General features: G+C 38.1%; 2 protein-coding genes across 6 annotated transcripts in view; both read right to left on the minus strand.

Annotated features, from left to right (window-relative positions):
• Positions 1-1,703: 1,703 nt before the first annotated feature.
• ptges (prostaglandin E synthase) lies at positions 1,704-7,576 on the minus strand. Its single transcript, XM_035392238.1, has 3 exons — positions 6,903-7,576; positions 6,678-6,760; positions 1,704-4,970 (listed from the first exon to the last, which is right to left on the minus strand). The coding sequence occupies exons 1-3, from the start codon at positions 7,008-7,010 to the stop codon at positions 4,721-4,723; spliced, it is 441 nt and encodes a 146-aa protein (XP_035248129.1). The 5' UTR covers positions 7,011-7,576; the 3' UTR covers positions 1,704-4,720.
• A 3,178-nt stretch (positions 7,577-10,754) lies between these two features.
• Positions 10,755-20,240, minus strand: part of usp20 (ubiquitin specific peptidase 20) — a 28,030-nt gene continuing 18,544 nt past the window's right edge. Inside the window, exons 25-27 of one of the 5 annotated variants that reach the window (XR_004762281.1) lie at positions 19,460-19,576; positions 14,322-16,364; positions 10,755-12,858 (exon numbers count right to left, since the gene is read on the minus strand). The gene's annotated coding sequence lies outside the window, so the exon portion shown is untranslated. Of the gene's footprint in view, positions 12,859-14,321; positions 19,577-20,240 lie in introns of all 5 variants that reach the window. The other 4 variants (XR_004762279.1, XR_004762280.1, XR_004762282.1 and 1 more) reach the window with 4 other exon arrangements.

A 20,240-nucleotide genomic window follows, 5' to 3' on the forward strand; every position in this document is an offset into this window, starting at 1 on the left:
GACACCTGGAGGAGACTCATCAAGACACTTTAAGGTCGTACGTTACCATCATTAGCTGCCAATGTGGCTTGTGGAAATACATGATTTTTCAGGACACAATGCATCAATTTCCAAACCTGTGGGTTTATGGGCAGGCTTTCTCTAAGTTGTAAACATAGCTGTCAACTTACTGGTTTGCATTTAATTTATGTGCACTTTTTAAAGTATTCATTAATTTAATGTTGTTTTTTTAATCTTGTTTTTTTTCATGTATCTTTGCACTGTGTATCTCTCAAAATGTTATAATCTTAAGAAAACAAAGTGTTACACTCCTTCAGCTATGTAGTTTGGTAACAATCTATTTCTCAACGATTTGCGGTTGTTCTGACAGATTTTTTCTAAAGTCTTTGCCAAAACCAGTTAAAGCTAAATGTCCCGCAGTAAAATTGTGGCTTTTATTTTTTTAGCAGTACCTGAAATTAGGAACCCAAAGCTAAAAGAAATTGGAAAAACATCAGTTCTCCAGCAATAAACATTTAGTATGTAATAAGAGAAAGATAACTAGTCTTTTACATGACACATTTTAAACTATAAATCATAATTGAGTTTTCTAAAGTTTATATGTCATGCATAAGTATTTGGACAGTAACACAGTTTTTGTTGTTTTGGCTCTATACTTTTTTTGTTTCGGCACATTTTATGAATGTATATTGCAGTGAAATAATGAATAAGAGCTTAAAGTGCAGACTGTCAGCTTCAATTTGTGGGAATTTACATCCTTATTTACATCAATTTACAAGTCAAACACCCAATTGGACATGCGTTTCACTTGCTGAAGAGAAGACTGAAGGAAAAAAGCCTCTGGAACAAACAGGACCTAAAGATGGTTGCAGTAAAAGCAGGCCTGAGACGGGAACAGGATTTGATTATGTCTATTAGTTTCAGACTTCAGGCAGAGATGGAGTGAGAAGGATTACCAAGTACGAAATATGAGTTTATTTAAGAATATAATTTGTCTAATTACGTTTGGTCCCCTAAAATGGGGGAACTATTTATAAAAATGGTTAGAATTAAACCTAAGATTCTGCACTTTAACCTTCTTTGTTTCATTTCAAATCCAATGTGCTAGAGTACAGGGCCAAAACAACAATAATTGTGTCACCATCCAAATGGACTGTCATTTAAACACCAGAAGAGAAAATCACCTTTTACCACCACTAGGTGGCAGTCAATTATGTAAAAACAGTAAGAAGCCAAAGGTGGTGCACTACATACAGGAGGTATTAAGTATTTTTTTGGAAATGTTCATTTAAAATTTGTGGTGTAGGTTAGTGGTCAATCAGTAACTGTACTGGCCAAAGGAGACATTTCCTCCTGTTTAAGCACCCATGCACGCAAACAAATCTATTAATTCCACCGCCAAAGAAAATAAATATAATTTCTTGTACACCTGAGGCAGCATATTAACTTCCAGGATTCATACAAACCAAATCAGAGAAAAAAGCTAAATTTCTCTCAAAAAATACACTGACCACCAGATGGCACCTAAAACCAACACAAAGCATTTGTTGAATATAATCTGTCATAATGGATTTTGTCCAGGGATATAAAGCTGCAAAAAAATAGAAATTGTTTCTACCTGAGGGACTGACAAATAAGTGAAAAGTGATCTTTGTGTTAAAAAAATGTTCTTACACTGTCAAATGAAATCAGTACACATTGGGTATGTGACCAAAGCATAATTTATTATATAGAAGTAGAGATTATTAAATCACTACATTCGCAAGGAAACATAAGCTCAGGACAGACAGGAAGTGGCAGCAGAGAATTGAAAGCTTTACTTCACATTAAATTGCACTCATCCCGTGAGAAGGGAATATATAGGCAGAAGCAGGGTAATCTCTCTTCCACAAAGAGTATTACGTGCCTGTGGACGAGAGCATTTTAAATTTTCCCTTGTAAGCAGAAGACAAGTTAAAACAGGTAGTCACCTTCATTAAACCAAACACTAAACCGTTTACATTAAAGCGTAAGGATAATACTAATAATTACGCTTTTGGTTTTGATGGTAAAGACAGGCTTTGTATGTATGTGTGGGAGAGAGAAAGAGAGAGAGAGGAGTGAGTGTGTGTGTGAGATAGAGGAGTGAGAGTGTGTGTGTGTGAGAGAGGAGTGAGTGTGTGTGTGTGTGTGTGTGAGAGAGAGAGAGTTCATTTTCACTGAAGTCTTAGCAGTAAAATAAACAACCCATGTTTGGCTCTTCCCCTTTCCAGCCCCTCGGGTACAGTCCAGAGGCCTTTATGTAACTCAGGGAAGAATGCTGGAATAAAGCCCTGGATATGTAAAGGACTGCAATCTGGGCCTTGGGCCTAGCACATAACATCTCTCCAGCATTGGAAAGCAGATCCTCCTGCTTCACTAGATAACTCCTGAAAAATTATAATAACAATGACACTTGAAAACTCAAAGTTAAGTCAATTTAATGCTAAAACATACTTTAATTTAACATAAAGCTAAGCTATTAGAATAGTATAAACATTGTCAAAAGTAGAAAGGTGTGCCTTAATGAGAAGAAAAAGGCTGACCACTCTCCCTTTTTTGATTTTACCACACAGGTACAGACTTTTCTCAAAGGGCTATTCAGGAGCTGGCAGGTACAAACAGGATGGATTCTTAAATTCCTTCTGCATACCAGCAGATGACCTTGGCTCATACATTTAAACACACGAAACAGAATATCGCATTGGCTCAATACTATGCCCAGCTTTTCCATTCAGAGATATATCTGAAATGCAAGCTTACATTTGCTAATGGATTGCCTCACATATACAATATCTTTTGTGTTTCACACCTTTGATCTATAAACCAGGAAATAAAACATTTCCTATTACTTTTAATATGTCCTCTACAACTTGACAATATTCCACCATATTAAGCAACTAGACATATGAGAAGAAATAATTATTCCTAAATATCTTTCCATCTTTAAGAAACATAGATAAGAGGACAGTATTGCATGTGTCTCAAAAAACAGAAGCAATTATTTGTAGAATTAATTGTTGAAGCAGAAGTTAATGGAAATAAAATAAAAGCAGTCGCAACAGTAGTAAAATAAATATTTTGTTAAGTTAATCAAGGTTTCTTCTAAGTTCTGTAATTCCATAGGTACATTTTTTGCATTCCTTGATAAAACAAGCAAAAAGCAATAAGCTTTATTAAAATAATTCTTCTTAATAATAATCAGTTAATACCTAATCCAATCCTAACTCCATGCAAATTACATTGAAAAAGAAAATGTGTCAAATAGCAGAATGATAACATGAAATACATAAGAAATGAATACTGCACTAGGTTACAAATCAATGATTAATTTAGGCAATGCGGCGTCACATGGTTTCATCATGCTCTCTCAAGTATATTGTTCTAGACCCCACAGTACCAACCCACTGAGAGAAACCCACAAAACAGTGCTCATCTTCAACTTACAAATCATTTTAGATACATCCCAACACCTTTTCAATACTGCATCTCACTGACTCTTTCCTATTGACAACAGTGTGTCATTATAAAATAAAAATAAACATTACATAAATATTTTTAAAAACATGTTCTTTATCAAAAATATATTAATCTTATTTTTCCTTTAGAGTGTGAATCTTTTTTTCATCCTTTTTCTTCTGTAATTGTACATAGCCACATATTAATGAAAGGAAATAATCCTCTCTATTAAAAGCTATTTTTCTACACCAAAACACATTCAGGATGTATATAACACATTAAGAAACACATTCAGGATCTTCAAAATGCTTTACAGTTCTATTGTTATGCTACGATGTTTGATTAACAAAACTGTATCAGCACAAAGTAATATCATCATACGTATGGGTAACAGGTTGATAACTGATAAACAGTGTTACAAATGTTACGGTTCATTCCAGTAAATGGCACCCTGTGCATCAGCTGTAAAGCTTAAAAATACCTCCTATAAAGTGCCTTTCAGACACTGCATAACCCTGGTCATAAAGCAGTCGCTTCAGAAGCCAACAGAAAACCTTCCCTGAAGGGCACGGCAGCAATCAAGCCTGAACAAGACAAAAGCACACATCACAACATTCACCGCGCTCCAGCAGGCCCTTCACACTGAGCTGTCTAAATTCCAGCCCAGTCCCATATTTGACCAGCTCAGTCAGGGCTTCTAGGTTTACCCAGCAGACCAGCACAGGAGTATCACAGACGCTTGCACTTAGGTGCTGTCACAAAATCTACCACAGACGATGAAACCATTTAAAACAAGTTTCACATCCTGTTTGAATACAGAGCGATGGGTAGGTCACAGCAAACACTGTCATGCTACCGTGATAAGTAGTGATGAAACAAAATGATAAATTTACATAAAATGTTCCCTGCAAACATATGTAAATTAAAATTCACTTATTCACCTTCACAAATAGCTTGTTGGCTAACGAATGCAAGTTTAATTAATCGTTTTTTAAATCCTTTGATACAAGATTTGCTGAACTTTAATATGGGAGGGGGGGCAAGAACCTTTATAAAAACCTTCATGTGTGAATTCAAGGGCTTTGTCTTCTTCAAATACTGACATCTTGTATAGATGACAACTAAGGAACATTATTAAATAGCATGACAAATAGAACACAGAGCACATTTTTCATTTGTTGTCCTGCTATGCACTCAAAATTGCGAACCAATGTCCCTGATATTGGGTGCTGCTGACATAATTTCACCAGTGTGAACCCACAGTGAGGAGGATCTGCACTAGCATGGAAAGGCAGGACACCTGGCCGATTGTGTAAGAAACAGAGCGAGTAGGGGCTTTCAGGGCAAACAAATATGCAACAGTGTGCATAATTCGTGCAAGAAAGAAGACTTGGAAATGAACTCGGGCAATAAGTAAAGTGGGTTCGGTTATGGAATACACTGCACCCAGAAACAAGAAAGGGAAGATGTTCTCCATGTCATTTCGATGGGCCCTAAAAATAAACACACAAAAAATATTTCAGTTTTCTGTATCAACCCACACACTACATATTGACAATTGTTTTCATTTTTGCAAAATTATGCAATGTTTATATTTTTCTTACAGAGTTTTTAATCATCAGTAGTTTTTTTTTTTTACATACCTCAGATTAATTGAATAAACAGCAATGCTATTTCAATTGAATATTGTTTCATAAATGAAATTAAAATTAACCGTGCAATGTGGCACAATGTTACACAGACAATATGAATCAGCACAAAGACATCAACATTTTGTATTCAAAAATCAAAAGTGTGTACTAAATATGTGGTACCATACAGCCAGAGTAGAAAATATATGATAAACTATTGCTTTATTTCTTGTACATCATGTTTGCCCATAACTGAAATCAGAGAAAACAGGCAACCACACACAACCAGAAACATCAGTCTAGGGTCCTCATCTGGTTTCTCATCAAGGGTTTCTAATTTCCTAAGAGACTGACACAGCTTCCTGGTAGAAACTCAACATTAAAACAGGTGTGATTATCCTCCAATATGATTCCCACCATTTAGGAACAGCTCGGCTGACTAAAAGTTTCTCTCAGATTAAAAGACTGGAAAGCTGTGCTTTAATTGCACTGTCAGCACTGCCCTATACATGTATTAAACAAATCCTTTCCTAAAACTTATTCTGATAACTTTTTTTTTATTTTTTATTTATGCAGGGGAAGGTTGAGGATCCCTGTTTCCTTTCTAAACAATAGGCAACTAGATTATCTAACAAAAATGTTAAAGACAGGTTATCCAGGAAGCATTTCATTAAAATTGATTTACAACCAATATATGCATTGGATACATAACATTAAAATCCTAGGAACAAAAAACAAGACAACTGCCAAAGAAATAGTTATATGATATTTCAGAGGGTTTCTCTAAGGATGGCTGCTGATGCTGTAATCTTGTGTTTTTTTATTTATTTATTTATTACATTTTTTCTGAACAAATCATACAGAAACGCTTCCTGTGACTGGCACAGAGGACCAATGAGAAAGTCCACAAGAGTCATGCACAGGAGAAGCACTCAAGACCAACCAAGAAGTAATTTCCTCTCACACCCAAGCCCATGCTGTAAAAATATTGTTTTAGTTCCCCTCCCCTTGTGATAACGGGAAAATCCGGCATAGCAGATTTTAACCATAACCATCCTTGCCTTTAAAAACGGCAATAACTTGGAACTGTTATTTCAAACAATATACTGATTACTGTGTAGATAAGTAGTAAATACTGTCAATGGCTTAAGTAGAAATATGGCGTGTATAGTCAATGATATGTTCAATGTGATTCATTTTAGAATCCAGACTTCGGAGTGGAAAATTTTAGTTGTGTCAAAAAAAAGAGCTATCCCGGTCTTATGGGTCATTTCTCGGGATGCTCAAAAACATAAAATAGGTTCTGCGAGAAAGCATTTTACAAAAATATATTTTATAAATAAATAAAAGCCAATAAGAAGCGTCAAACAACTAATTCTATATATAATATAATCCCATAATTGTTGTTAACATGGAGTCTATTGATTATTTGAGGTGCCTGAAAACCAACACTCATTGTAGCCCACGGGTCAAAACAGTTGAAAATCAAGACAGGCTATCCTGCAGATAAAAACAGCACTTCAATGTAGACACATTACCGGTTCATAATTAGGCTATTTAGTAACTCACCTCCTACTTCGCTCAACATCGGGATCTTCTCTGTGGTACTGAAGTCCTCCGTGTCTCATGGCATCTTCAGGGTTACAGAACGCCTTTAATAAAGGTTAAATGATGTGATATGTTTTTTTGCATATAAATCAATTATTTTATAGACCGAAATAAATTAGCTCATAGGCTAGGCTATTTGTATATAGCCTAACCTCGTCCAAGTTGTTCGCAAACTAGGTTACTTACCTTTCGATGAAGTCTTTGTTGCCCCGTAATAATTGCAAGGATGTACATTTTAAGTATAAGAAGCGTGCTGTAGAAAACGAAAGACGCAAAAACTTCATTATCCACCATGGTTGCTTGATTCCCAAGTACAAACAGCTGCCTACTGATGAAGTCTCCACCGGGAAGAGTATGAGAGGCGTAAGCCCTAGTGTTCACGGTACTGAAATACAGATAATGGTCTTCAGGCGTATTTAACTGGTGTTTCTTTTCTCTTTTTTTTGTGCTGTCGGAACGATTTGCATTGCTCTAATCGCGAGCTAGGCTACCAGCTGGAATTGTGCAACGCCTGTGAGTAGGCTACTCATGAATATTCTGCAATTTTAAATACCAAAACAGCATCAATAAGTCATAACCGTTGCAAATTTAGACATTTTCCAATGCCAGTTTACCCTGAATTACGCGATTGCGCAATTCTACTCAACGAGCGTATTGGATAGAGATGTATACAATCCGCCACTTTTTACTGAATATACCGTCTGTTATGACTGAAGAAATGATTGGATGGAAAACATTACACAGAACGTTGGAGCAGGCATAAGAAGAAGCTAGGCAAGCGCGATTTAAAAAAAATAGGCTATACATATATCTCAGGAGGTAAGAGCGGTTGTCTGGCAGTCAGAGGGTTCCGGTTTGATCCCCGCCCTGGGTGTGTCGACGTGTCCCTGAGCAAGACACCTAACCCTTAATTGCTCCGAACGAGCTGATTCGTACATTGCATGGCAGTCTTTCACCGTTGGTGTGTGAGTGTGTGTGTGAATGGGTGAATGAGAGGCATCAGTTGTAAAGTGGTTTAGATAAAAGCGCAGTGTAAATGCAGTCCATTTACCATTTAATGTAAACCATTACACAAGAACTGTTCAGCACTGAGGCAAAATCCAGTATACTTAATTTGGGTAGATGAGGGCAAGGTATGCAGAGTCAATCAATGACTTAAATTAAGCATTTAAGTACAGGAACACATCAAAGGCAGCAGACACAGCCGCACTCCAGGATTTGAGTTTGTGATCCCTACTATACTGTAAGTGAACAGAAGCTGACTGACGTCTGCATGGTACAAAGCAATCCTGTTCATGAAGCTCTACCATTTTGATGGTTTTCATTTCAACTCTAATTTGACACCACCTGATTCAGCTAATTAGCTGCTCAACAAGATAACTTGGTATTGAATTAGGTGTGCTTTGCTAGGGTTGGAATGAAAACCTATAGGTAGATCTCCAGGAACAGGATTGAGCATCTCTGGTACAAAAGTTTCCAAACATTTCCTGAAGCCAGCACGAAGACTGAGAACAGAAGGCTTTTCCCCACTATTCCTTGCAGAAAACTGAGCTTAAAAATCTCTGTAGGTATCCTTGCATACACTGCCTGTTTGGGATTTGCCTACCGATAAGGGTTCTTTTACTATTGGTCCTGTGAATCAGCCAAAGAAGGTGTTCTTTTATCATAATGTGACATTTAAATATAGTGGGCATTGATAAATGGTATAATTTGTTTTCTGTACCAATTTGCAATATTTGAATATTCAAGGGGCTCAGCAATTAACAAAGTGCTGTCACTACGGCTAGAAATGTGGGATAAGTTGCTGTATTATGACAACAAGATGGAAGCATAGCACAATGTGCTATGCACAATGTCCTTGATGTGGTCCCTAGTTCTCGGAGGGGTGGGGATCGTCTCAAACGCCTCTTACAACGGGAAACCTTTTGAATTTTCCAACTTAAAGCTATGGTGTTTCCAGGTCTCATTACATTACATTACATTACAGGCATTTGGCAGACGCTCTTATCCAGAGCGACGTACAACAAAGTGTATAACCATAACCAGGAACAAGTATGACGAAACCCCTAGAGAGATGTACCGGTCCAAGTACAGGGAACAACCGCATAGTTCAACTTGGACCCTGGTGGTTAAACTGATTAACACTAACAACGAGAACGGCAACAACGCAATCTATGGAAAAATAAAAATAAATAAAAATACAAGTAGTCGTTAAGACTGGCGCATCAACTAAGTCACCTATTAAACAGCTGCCTAGTTACACCCCTAAGTTTAGTCATTTACAGGGGGGGAAGGGAGGGATGGGGAGAGGTGCAGCCTGAAGAGGTGGGTCTTCAGTCGTCGTTTGAAATGGGTCACAGTCTCAGCTGTTCTGACCTCCACAGGGAGGTCATTCCACCATCGTGCGGCCAGAACAGACAGGAGACGTGTTCTGGAAGTGCAGGTGCGAAGAGGGGGAGGTGCTAGGCGTCCTGAGGTAGCAGAACGGAGGGATCTGGCTGGCATGTAGGGTTTGAAAATCTTGTGAAGGTATGCAGGGGCTGATCCCTTGACTGCCTGGTATGCTAGAACCAATGTTTTTAATTTGATGCGAGCTATAACAGGCAGCCAGTGGAGGGTAGTGAGCAGGGGAGTTACGTGGGAGTGTCTGGGGAGGTTGAAGACCAGACGAGCCGCAGCATTCTGGATGAGCTGCAGGGGTCTGGTGGCAGATGCCGGTAGTCCAGCCAGAAGAGAGTCTCAATGAGGAAATAGATTATTCTCCCTTCTTATAATTTGTTTTGTTTTGGCTTTCTTGTGGGGGGACATGAGCTCATGTGTGTATGAACATTTTTTATTTTTCATGTGGTATGTTCTGCTACATTACTTACTGTATGGTGTTTCATATATTGTAGTTTATATTCTGTCAATATGTGGATTTTTTCCTCCACTTCTAGTCACCTGCTCAATCTATTATGGTAATAAGCCTATGATGTCATTTCTTATATAAATTTTGTCTTTTTCCTCACTACTGGTTAGTCACCCTGATGAAGGCCAGTGGGCCGCAACGTGTAGGTGCGTGTTTTTAACCTTTGCTATGCATTAGCCATACAATAAAGGCTTTTTACTTTTTCACAACAAGAGTGCCTTGGTCGCTATCTTTTTTCATCAACTTCATCACCCTTGTACCAGAGAGCACCTTGGTGGATTTTACTCACTTCCAAAAGATGCACTCCTCTCTGTTTTTCTACATAGCACAATATGTGTTGACACAAAATATGTTGTGTGACTGGCCTGTCTATATCCCTTCTCAAAGGTTACCACCATTTCATTTTATCAAAATAAATTGAGAGAATATCACTGTACTCATCAAATGTAAAATCTGCTGCCTGACTTCAGGACTTCTATTTCTCATTTTAGAGGTAGTCATCCTGAAAATGAAATGCCACATCTAACCAGAGACATGTTGAGTCACATGAAGTCTTTAGCATGACTCAACAAGAGAGAGACAGACACTAGGCAATGAACTCCATTCAGTCTTCACAAAGCACAAAACAATCTGAGTGAATTATATATTTGATGACCACCTTATGTGAATCAAACTTTAATGGCGTTCACCCGTGTAGCCATGTGAGAGTGGTGACTGGGCTGTGATGATGGAATGGGTGAATTGCCTCTGACAGCCTCCTTGGAAGACCGCTGTTTGAAAGGCATGAAGAGCATGAGCATCTCTCATCACTTCCTGATCGTAAATCTGTACCACACATATGAGCTAAGTCTGAAATTCATCACAGGGATGACACACAAAACAGGTCTGTGCAGGGCTCTATGTCATTGACTGGGGTGCTCTGTGAGCTCAAGCCTTGTATTGCAAACATAAGGGAGGGCTGCAATGCTGATATGTTTGAAACACATTTTAAAATTCCTATCTGAATTCAAAATAATTCAGAATTTAGCTTTTCCTTCATATTTTGTGTACTGGTTTAAGCATAATGCATAGTTAATCATGTGGATCTTCAGGGCTTACCCGTTGATGCAATCTACAACTCCATCTCCAACTCTGTGAGTATTAATTTATTAAGAAGAATTAAGAGCAAACAATGAAAGACAGTGTCCTTTTGGACACAGACAAGGCCAGTGGATGAAAAATGATTTCATTCATAAATAAATCGAACACAACAAACCTATAGATAAAGAAAATGCCATGGCATTGATTGCAATACGAACATATTGTGTGATTTTACTGTTTCCCTATGACACTTCAGAAACAAAACCAAGGTAAAGTATTCATCTAGACTTACAGTATCACCAATTCATCTTGTAGGGACCACTGCTGTCAAACCAATTTCCCTTGGGGTTCAAACTCTTCTCATTCAATTAGGCATACGTGCTAAAGTTTCATTATGGCCTCAGGTACACTTTAACTCCGAAAGTAATCGGATGATTCCAAGCAATTGTTGTCCTTATGATGTCAGTGGAAAGAATGTGGTGACACCAATAGCCCTTTATGGTGATTCTCAGAAATGCAATAAAAAAATATGTAATGATCATAATTATCTGTCTGCAGCTTTGGAGATGGCAATAATATCTTCTGTTTTTAAGAACCCTTGTTGAACCCATTTCCCTTGAAGAAAGACATATATTAGTTTATTAATGAAAGTACTATACAAGTGGCATAGAATTTAGAGTGCTATAAAGCCTAGCCGTCAAGCACAAAAATGTATCCATATTTCTCCATATCAATTTAATGAAATAATTCAGCACAACATGATGCAACATGGACCTAGATAAGGATACCTTTTACGAGAGCAAGATCTGGAACAGTGGAGACCAAACTCTTGCTAGATTTTTTTTTTTTTAGAATCTCATAGGCAGTTGATCTTGATTTGCGGAAGATAATTTATTTAATTTGCATACAAAACGCCAATTGACATGTGTTTTCCAATATTTGGTTTCTCAAATGTAGTGGTTCCAAGCACTTTGAGCAAGCACCGTATGATGTGGTCAGCAATGACTACCGATGTGAACCGTTGACTTTTTAATGGAACCATGGTGCCGGGAAGGTTTTGTTCAAATTACAACTGCTTCCATTTGCAATAAATGGAAACAGTTTGGACAGTTTAAGCTATTTATTTTCTGAGAAGCTGACTGATTAATAGAGCCTGCGCTTATGCATACAGTGTTCATTTCCATATGCAAAGTTGCATAAAATTTGGAAATGACATGCACACAAATGGAAACATAACTATCAATACTCCATGGTCCAGTGCTTCATTTCTGTCTGTGTATCACTGTTCAGCTTCAAATCAATCTGGGGAAGATGAGCTGTTCGGAGTGACATCATCACAGCAGTCCTCCGCATCCGAGAAGGAGGACATGTAGTGCAGTCCGGAGACCCGCTGGTAGCCCTCAGATGACACCTCAGGAAACAGAGACAGTTCCATGGCTCTTTGACTTGGCTGCTTCACAGACACGCTCCACATGTTGATGAGCTGAGAGCACATCACGCATCCCATGGTGGACGGGCACACTCGCAAATTGCTCTGTCAGAGAGCAAACACTGGCGCTGACAGACTGCTGGACTTCCCGCAGAATGTTTTTGTGAGCCAGGCTGTGTATTTTTCTCCTCCGGTGACAAAGCTGAGAAGGAGGGGTTCTGTGCAGCCTCCTTTGTCTCTATTTGCCTAGAGACGAAAATAAAGATTCCTCTGAAATAAACATCATGAAACATTTCCAATACGCCAATGCAGAGGGCTGTTTCTTATCCAGAAAGGCCTGGAAGCCAATCCAAGGTGGAGGGTATGGATGCCGTTGGGTCAGGGAGCAGATGTGATTGCTGATTTAGAATTGAAATTGGCACCAGGGTGTAAATATTTACCCCTGTTCTTATGTAGAAGAATTGTCACAGTTTATTACACTAAATGTCCTCCTCGTGTAGTAAAATTGAGATTCCTGCTAATCTCTGTAACAAAGACCCAAGTTCCATTTGTAACCTTGTAGTCGGCACAGAAAAATCACTGAAAGGTGGTTTCTCAGGCTTTTATAAATAGGATGGTGTACAAAGGGTTTGGCTTCAAACCTGGTTCCATTATGCCAAAAATGTCTTCTGAGGATTTGGGAGTATTATGACCAGAACCTGTCAGGTTCACTTCTCTCTTTCAGTCTGGCAAGAGAACAAAAATGAACATGAGAGGAACACTTTGAAACAGCACCGAGTTACAGTAGTGTCTTTTAGAAGATTATATTTTCACAAGACCTGAAACAAGAGCACATTCAGAGTTGGTGAAACAAATGCCGCAACACAAAAATGTTGGAAATCCTGTGTATAATATAAAATAAAAAATAAACAACAATCAGTCAATAATATATAAATGTCATGATTTTATTCATCCCTTAATTAGCTTAGTCCAGATAGAGAGCATGGCTGACAAGTAACTGATTATCAATCCGTATCCAACAGGGGCACGAGGAACACATACTTCAGTTTTAAATGTTGTTGTGAGGTTTCTTGAGAGGGCACATCCATGCAGAAGATGTCAGTTTTTTATAAACTGAGGAGCTATAGTTACATAAAACTGATTACCAGAACTTGCAAATCAATGTTTTCATGTTATCTGCCTCTTAAAGGCTGGAATGAACATCTGAATGTAGGATCATTAAGACTAATGAATAGCCAGGCAACATAACTGTTCTTAGCACTGAGTTAATAGATTAAATTGCAGTGACAATGGTCATATATCACTTTATTAAGAGCCTTCACGGTGCATACACCAGAACACAATGCACATGATGAGCTGTTTCAGATGATGATGTCATCCCCTGCAGTGACTGTGATTGTGACCATGTTGAGATGTAGATAATGGAGATAAGGTTTTTTTAAATTTGCTAGGATGCAAGTTTCAATGTTAAATAAACTGGAATTATTTTGCATTCTGGCATTATTTAGCATGATTTATCAGTTGAAACTTCATCTTTTAATACAAACATCCCTCCAGTTACAACATCTAACTTTAGTACACCTTTTGACTACCCATTAATATGGTTCTGGTATTCAATCATACACTTTGACGGGCTCATTCAATTTCAGACAGTCACATACTGACAATACAGAGAAAAGGAGAAAAAAGTCACAACTTCTGCTGTTGTACCCTTGAGCAAGTACTTATCTTGCATTGCTTCAGTACATATCCAGCTGTATAAAAGGAGGCGATATAAATGCTATGTAAAAGTTGTGTAAGTAACTCTGGGTAAGTCTGCTATAGGCCAGTAAGATAATGTAATTTAAATGTAACGTTTAGCGATCAGAATGCAAACTAAGAAATATTTGCCCATCTACTTGCATTGCAAATGTCTGCGTGGTACGATGCAAACACAGCTGAAACTGCAAAAAGAACATTTCCCCAAGTAAAATATAAAATTGGCTGTGAGAGGAAGAAGCATGACTAAGCACTTTTTTCCTCAAAGATATCTGTTCACACCCGCAGACAAGCAAATAGCATATGCCAATGTTTTCATACAATTTCAATCCAGTAGCCAACGTTATGCACCTGCATTTTGTAGAGGATACAGTGATGCAATCAATTCACTTTGACCAACATTCACAAAAAACACAAAATATGTACTTACCTATGATATAGCACATTGAAAAACATGCTTATGGTAGGATAAGGTACACAGTCTCCATCCAGCAGAGTCTAGTTCTCTGTTCCCTCTCCCTTTTTCTGCACATCTGCCTTGCAATGCCTGGGAGAGAGGGCTTCAGTCAGGATGACATCATCACTGCTCACTCATGCTATTTCTTGCTCACACACACACTATGCATTAGGGAAACGGGTGCAGGCTAGCTGCCCATGCTACAAGACACTATGATGCTCATTGAACAGCCTGCTATTAATCCTTCCAGTTCAATTCCCTTCCATAGTCAAATTCCAGAATTTTTCAATATATATAAATATATGCTAGTTTTGAACTTTACGTATCTGTACTTGTGGCTGTATTAAATGCTCTGAACTCCAAACACATCTGTCATATGTTTTCCAGCCTGCTAACAAAGTTCTTTTGTTCCAAAAGAAAAAACTGATTCAAGGTTTAACTGGTTGTAGTCATCAAATTCAATGATCCTCTTGGTTCCATAATCTGAATCTGTAACTGTAAGCTGTTGTGAATATCTGTTTTAAATATTGTCTGCCAGAGCTTGTGGTTTGAAAAACATTCCTGCACAAACCTTCCCTTTCCACAGGGCGTGACCAGACAGGTGTGGTCTTGCATCCTAGGGTTTTCTCTATACCTGTACAGCAGGGTCCCATCTCATATCCGGGGGGCAGGAGCATATCATACCTTTTGCATTTCCAGCCAAATTAAAATCATTTTTTTTTATGATTGGCTGTGACTCCTTCAAAAATAAATTCCATATAGCCTTGCCCTCTGGGTGGGTGATTATTTTTTTATTTACAGTATTCAAGCACAGCTGGGAGGTTCTTCACATTACAAAGCGCTTTCTCAGATAAAATCGGAAATTGGCGATCCAGTTCAATTACCTTTCCATATGCACCAAAGCACTGAAATTTGAGTGAATGTTATTGAGGGCAGGGAAACACTGTAAAGCACACAAAACCTGACAGACATTAACAACAAGAGAAAACCAGAGCCAAATGAACAAATATGAAAGACAAAGCAAAATACTATTCTCCTTAAATAGACGTGAATTTTATGACTTGGCCTTCACAATGTTTACTGTGGCTACTGTAGTCAGGAATATCATATACGCATCACTTGTCAAGCTGCTATGAACTAGAGTGTGTTAACATTTTGGCACTGTGCCCAGATCTTCAGTCAGTTCATTATTGGAGGTGGCATGTTCAGCAAGCTGGAACAGCACTGCAGCATACTGCTTATTGCATCACATTTCTGAATTCAGAATTTTGGGTTTGATTACCAGGAAAAACACTGAACGTGTAGCATTCCAGGAAAAAGAAAAAAATATGAATGAAAAACAGATTAAGCAATACAACTATCAAATTCAATGAGACCACACAAGACCACACAAGACAGATTTGTGCATTTCCATTTATTCTTAAGAGTCATGTTTCAAATTTGACTTTTTTTGTGACCCCGCATATAGGCAAGCACTGTTTGGAACATAGGGGCAAAGTTACACCATAATAAAATTGACATGTATGAATAATTTACAACACAGAGAAACAAAATGCCATATCCACTGCAATTCTACCACAAGCTGGGAGGTGCATTAAACCCCATGATTTCTCGTTACTCTTGGCCACATAATGTAGGATTGCAACTGCAGTTTATACAGTTAATGCAACAGAAATAAAAGCTGGTTCAGCTTAACAGTAAATCAGCTTAATGCAGTATTAGTGTGTCTTATTAACATGAGAACTTGACTAAAAACTAAACACAGAAGTGTCTCTACAACACTTTATTCATTACTTTTAGATGATCATTAAAATGGTTTGCACCTGCAGTCTATACTACATAGTCAATGCTAACTGTACACTTCATAGTAAACTGTCAAAGAGTTTTTCAGATGGAGAACCAAGATTCATTCATGTTGTAAATTCATCGTGTAAGTTCCCTTTGGTTTGATGATGCAGTGAAAGATGTTGAGCTAGGACAGGCAGACCACAGGTGTCCAACAGAGCAGAGCAGTTGCTAATGTGCAAAGAAGTAAAGAAAACCTTGTTGTCCAAAACCTCTCCTTCCTAGGTACTAGTACATTAATACATTACAGGCATTTAGCAGAGCCTCTCATCCAGACCGAATTACTCAACTTTTTACATAGCATTTAAATTGTATCCAATGATACAACTGGATATATACTGAAGCAATGCTGGTTAAGTACCTTGCTCCTGGGTATAGCGTCAGTGTCCTACGAGGAAATCGAACCTGTGACCTTTAGGTTACAAGACCAACCCTACCAATTACGTTACCATCAATAACACACAATCAGGACAACACTAAAACACACATAACAGGATGCACCTACAGCATTAACGACCAGTGAACCTGGCTGTTGAATTCCTTTAAACTTTAAAAATGTGAGAGCATAATTAAATATGTGATAGCTTCCTGAACACATTCAATCATTCTCATTATGAATGAAGTTGCATGAAATCATTTTGATTATTATAAGGTACCCATCCAAGCAAGACAATAAAATAATAACCTAATGAAAAGCTTTGACTAGCTTGTAAAGCCGAGGTCATTTTCCTGCCCTCGGATAATTTAGAAAGAATTCCCCCAACTCCCCAACTTCTTGGCTTGGCTGTGTGTCAGGAATGTATGAAGTCATGAGAACACTTCTTCTTCAGAAACGCTTCACCACCCAGATTCATAGGCAGAGTCTTAAACTGTGAGATGTTTACACTACACGTTGAGTTAGCCATAGTTTCACATCGACAGTGTTCTGCTGAGCACGCACTCTACTGGCATACGGCACAGAATGTGAGCATTACGCTGTGGCAGCAGCATCTGCATGGTGGACACTTCATTCTAAATGTACAGCAGTCCATTGGATTTGGACTGTGACATACATTTTTGTTGTTTTGGTTGTGTACTCCAGTACATTGAATTTTAAATGAATATGAAGTTCAAGTGCAGATTGTCAGCTTTAATTTGCGGGTATTTACATAAACCATGTGAACCACGTTGGCACTTTTTATACATATATATGGTACAGAACATTGTTAAGAGGCAATAATGCAGTGGTGAGCTTAGCAATAGATGACTGAAGAATATTTTTATTTGAATAATCTCAATGCTAAGAAAAAACCCATTTTCAACTGTCAGACACTCTCCAGGATGTAGGCATATAAGTGTAAATGACCAAAATAAAGATAAGACTACACACACCAGGGTTCACCACAAGATGCAAACCACTGGTAAGCCTCAAAAAATGGTCAGGTTAGCATTTGGAACAAAGTACATTAAAAAAACTAACATTATGGAACAAACTTTCATGGACAGATGAGACAAGTATTAATCTGTACCACAGTAATAGACACAGAATAGAGTGGAGAAAGAAAGGATATTCGTTAAGAGACGAAAATGAAGATTCATCTGAAATAAACACCATGAAACATTTAAAATAATCTAATGCAGAGGGCTGTTTCTGATGCAAAAAGGCCTGAAAGCCAATCCAAGGTGGAGGGTATGGATGTCGTTGGGTCTGGGAGCAGACGTGATTGCTGATTTAGAATTAAAATTGGCACCAGGGTGTAAATATTTACCCCTGTTCTTATGTAGAATTGTCACAGTTCATTACACTAAATGTCCTCCTCCTTGTGTTGGTAAAATTGAGATTCCTGTTAATTTTTGTGACCTTGTAGTTGGCACAGAAAAATCACTGAAAGGTGGTTTCTCAGGCTTTTACAAATAGGACGGTATACAAGGGATTTGGCTTCAAACCTGGTTCCATTATGCCAAAAATGTCTTCTGAGAATTTGAGAGTATTATGACCAGCACCTGTCAAGTTCACCTCTCTCTTTAAGTCTGACCAAAAGTGAACATGAGAGGAACACTTTGAAACAGTAGTGTTAGTTACAGTAGTGTCTTTTAGAGGATTATATTTCACAAGACCTGAAACAGGAGCACATTCAGAGTTGGCGAGACAAGCACTGCAACACAAAAACATTGGAAATCCTGTGTGGAACATACAATAAAAAAGAAACACAATAATTAGTCAATAACATATAAATGTCCTGATTTTATTAATTCCTTAATTAGCCTAGTCCAGATAGAGAGCACGGCTGACAAGTAACTGAATATCAATCCATATCCAACAGGGATGCGAGGAACACATACTTCAGTCTTATATGTTGCTGTGAGGTTTCTTGAGAGGGCACATCCATGCAGAAGATGTCAGTTTTTTTAAATTGAGGAGCTTTAGTTACGTAAAACTGATTACTTCATTTCCAGAAGTTGCTAATCAATTTTTTTTATGTTTTCAGCCTCTTAAAAAGAACAACGGAGGCTGAAATTAACATTTGAAGACAGGATCATTAAGACTAATGAATAACCAGGCAACATACTGTAACTGTTCTAAGCACTGAATTTATATATTAAATGGCAGTGACAATGGTGATATACCACTTTATTAAGAGCCTTCACAGTGCATACACCAGAACACAATGCACACGATGAGCTGTTTCAGATGATGATGTCGTCCGCTGCAGTGACTGTGATTGTGACCATGTTGAGATGTAGATAATGGATACAAGGTTTTTTAATTTTCTAGGAGGCAAGTTTCAATGTTAACTAGACTAGGTTCAATTCCCGGGTGGGGCACTGCTGTTGTACCCTTGACCAAGGTACTTAACTTGCATTGCTTCAGCATATATCCAGCTATATAAATGGATGCAATGTAAATGCTATGTAAAAGTTGTGTAAGTCACTCTGGGTAAATCTGCTAAATGCCTGTAATATAATGTAATTTAATCTACTTGGATTGCAAACATGTCTGCATGGTACAATGCAAACACAGCTGAAACTGCAAAAAACCAATGATGACAAAATATCTCCCCAAATGAAATATAAATTTGGCTGTGAGAGGAAGAAATATGACTAAGCATTTTTTTCCCTCAAAAATATCTGTCCACACATGCAGACAAGCAAATAGCATATGCCAATGTTTTCATACAATTTCAATCCACTAGCCAACGTTATGCACCTGCATTCTGTACAGGATACAGTGATGCAATCAATTCACTTTGACCAACATTCACAAAAAACACAAAATATGTACTTACCTATGATATAGCACATTGAAAAACATGCTTATGGTAGGATAAGGTACACAGTCTCCATCCAGCAGAGTCTAGTTCTCTGTTCCCTCTCCCTTTTTCTGCACATCTGCCTTGCAATGCCTGGGAGAGAGGGCTTCAGTCAGGATGACATCATCACTGCTCACTCATGCTATTTCTCGCTCACACACACACTATGCATTAGGGAAACGGGTGCAGGCTAGCTGCCCATGCTACAAGACACTATGATGCTCATTGAACAGCCTGCTATTAATCCTTCCAGTTCAATTCCCTTCCATAGTCAAATTCCAGAATTTTTCTATATATATAAATATATGCTAATTTTGAACTTTACATATCTGTACTTGTGGCTGTATTAAATGCTCTGAACTCCAAACACATCTGTCATATGTTTTCCAGCCTGCTAACAAAGTTCTTTTGTTCCAAAAGAAAAAACTGATTCAAGCTTTAACTGGTTGTAGTCATCAAATTCAATGATCCTCTTGGTTCCATAATCTGAATCTGTAACTGTAAGCTGTTGTGAATATCTGTTTTAAATATTGCTGCCAGAGCTTGTGGTTTGAAAAACATTCCTGCACAAACCTTCCCTTTCCACAGGGCGTGACCAGACAGGTGTTTTCTCTATACCTGTACAGCACGATCCCATCTAATATTCGGGGGACAGGAACATTTCATATCGTTTGCATTCCTAGTCAAATTAAACTCAACTTCTGCATTATTGGCTGTGACTACTTCCAAAATAAATTCCATATAGCCTTGCCCTCTG

The sequence above is a fragment of the Anguilla anguilla genome, chromosome 14 (assembly GCF_013347855.1).
Source record: "Anguilla anguilla isolate fAngAng1 chromosome 14, fAngAng1.pri, whole genome shotgun sequence".
Classification (NCBI taxonomy): domain Eukaryota; kingdom Metazoa; phylum Chordata; class Actinopteri; order Anguilliformes; family Anguillidae; genus Anguilla; species Anguilla anguilla.